Source organism: Tarenaya hassleriana, unplaced genomic scaffold (genome assembly GCF_000463585.1).
Source record: "Tarenaya hassleriana unplaced genomic scaffold, ASM46358v1 Cleome7, whole genome shotgun sequence".
Lineage (NCBI taxonomy): Eukaryota > Viridiplantae > Streptophyta > Magnoliopsida > Brassicales > Cleomaceae > Tarenaya > Tarenaya hassleriana.
The window spans coordinates 4,875,171-4,877,664 of NW_010969548.1; the positions used below are offsets into that span (position 1 = coordinate 4,875,171).

The 2,494-nt window shown below is 34.5% G+C and overlaps 1 protein-coding gene across 1 annotated transcript in view; it reads right to left on the reverse strand.

Moving 5' to 3' along the window:
• The window catches only part of LOC109116120, a 1,440-nt gene extending 1,158 nt beyond the window's left edge, over nt 1-282 (reverse strand). The window contains exon 1 of the mRNA XM_019200950.1: nt 22-282. Within this exon, the coding sequence (XP_019056495.1) occupies nt 22-282 (261 nt within the window). The remainder of the gene's footprint in view (nt 1-21) is intronic.
• Between the last annotated feature and the right edge of the window lie 2,212 nt (nt 283-2,494).

The window sequence follows — 2,494 nt, forward strand, 5'->3', positions numbered from 1 at the left end:
GAATGCCGAATTCGGTTTGACAATGCCGTTCTCAGTTGTTGTAGCCGAGACAGCGTGAGCCAGATCAAGAAAGGCGGCAAGGTTGTAGCCTTGGAGGAGAGATCGAAGTTGAAGACTCCACGTAAAATAGTTGGATGCGGACAGCTTTGTGACGTTGGTCACGTTGATGTTGATGAGTGGAGAAGACGAGTTATCGGGATCATAGGGATGAACCGTGTCATTGACAACGCCCGGTGCACCACCGGCTGGAGTGCCGGAGGAGTTGCTGTCGTCGGTGGACATCTTCGGTGGAAGGGGGTGGCGGCTTGAAAGAAAAATATGTCGGTAAGACTTGAGGTTCTTGATACCATATAGAGTAGGGTTTCGGGAATGTTTTCCACATGTATTAACAAATGAATTACAAGGGTTATATGTACATGTCGGGAGAACAATATGGTAACTAAATACCACATAACAAGGATATCTTCTTCTTTTAGTTATAACTATTGTTGCCAATCTTCCAAAAAGCTATGTTGCCAACGCTATGTTATAAAAAGAACATAAAACACATCATTCTAAAAACTATCTTGCAAAAGCTATGTTGCCAATCTTCTGCACCACTTGGATTTATTTCATTCTTGTGAAGTAATCATTTTTCTTAAATTATTTTTTTATTTGTGAAACTGCAAAAGCATGATGAACGATGTAGCAAACTTGGTGATTGCGAGCCTATGCAAATTTCGTCTCATCATGTTCACAAGAGGAACATGATTATATATATAGCCATTCATGTGCATGCACTTCTTTAGTGCATTTTTTATCTTTGGAATTTTTTCGATATCTTTCAACATGAGATCGATGCAATATGCTGCACACGAAGACCAAAATATATGTGATATTTTCACTTCAAGCAATTATCCTACAAGTTAACAAAAAAATATTATTAAAAATATTTAGACAAATAAACACTAGAAAAAAATTATTTACCTGCTTTGATATAATTAGAAACATTGTCTATCACTACATGGATCACATTTTCCTCATCCACTTTCTCGACAATGTCATCAAGCAAATGATATAATAATTTGGCATCTTTTTACAATTTCTGAGACATCAATCGATTAAAGGAAAACCGAACCTTTTGGAGAGTTGACGAGAAAGTTCACGATATCCTTATTAGCAATCGAATCACGTCTTCCATCCGATAAAATTGAGCAACACTTTTGTGCCCACTCCTTCTTGTATTCATTCAAATAACTCAGTATCACTTACTTCTTAAACAAGAAGTGGAACTCTTAATTCATACATGGATGGTGGTTTCAACTCTGGACCGTACTGTCTAATAGATTGATACATTTCTACATAACTTGGGTAGGTAGCTGCATTGAACGGAATTCCATTATCGTAAAAAAATCTTACTATTAACCTACAAGTTTTCTCCCTGAGCTTCTTGTTAATGGCTTTATAGACTTCATTCCCATCTTTTGGATCAGCTTTAGGATTGACAAACATATCCATTGGACCATTTGTTCTTTGTTATTTATTGACAGAAGCTCATTTTTCTTCCCCATCCAAGTCACCAACCAATTCAAATTCACGAGGTATCATTTGACTTTCAATCTTTAAAGATGTTTTTTCTTTATATATAAAATCTGATATTTCTATTTTCACATGCTCGGGACAACGAGAACATTTGACCACATTCCTAAATCCTCCAACTAAATATTGCTTCAACCGATAAACTCATCCTTTAGTAACTTTTTCACAGAAATTGCATAAAAATTATTTCAATTACTAGGATCTAGAGTACCATACTTTGACACTAGGTCTGTAATATTTGTGGTATCTTTTCCCGATCCATTACTAGAATCACTAGAAAATAAAAAAAATAACTATTCTAAGATTTATATAAAAAAAACCGTGAATATATATACGTGGCATTACACGATTTTTAAATAATCGACACACTCCATCGTCAAATAATTTAGGGTTAGGCTTTCTCCTTCGATGGACACTCAATATAAAAACAAACAAACATAATTATTTTTTTATTATATGAAAAATAAAATAAAATCTACACTACACACATTTCAAGCAACTGAGAAAAGATGTGAGCCACCTGTCTACAAACCTGTCAAGCAATTGAGAAAAGAAGTGTTTATCTTCTTTTTTTTTAAAGCAAAACAGAAAAAATGAGCATATATTCTCGGTGAAACAATAGCTACTATATATATATATATATCATATAACAATTAATTTTAGTCAATAGTAATTATGAAAAATTGACCAAAGAGTTTTTATTTTTTTCTGGGCCTTTCTACAAATTATAAGCAAACACTTTAATATTATTCAACACCCTTTTTAAATCTCTTTAATTGCTTGAAACCAAGGAAGCGACGCTTCACATTTCACCATGACACATCATAAAGCGCGTCTCTCTGCCGCTTTCTATAGATTGCCTTATTTTTATCACCTGATGCGATTTTCTCTACGCCTCTGAGCGTCGTCGACAGTT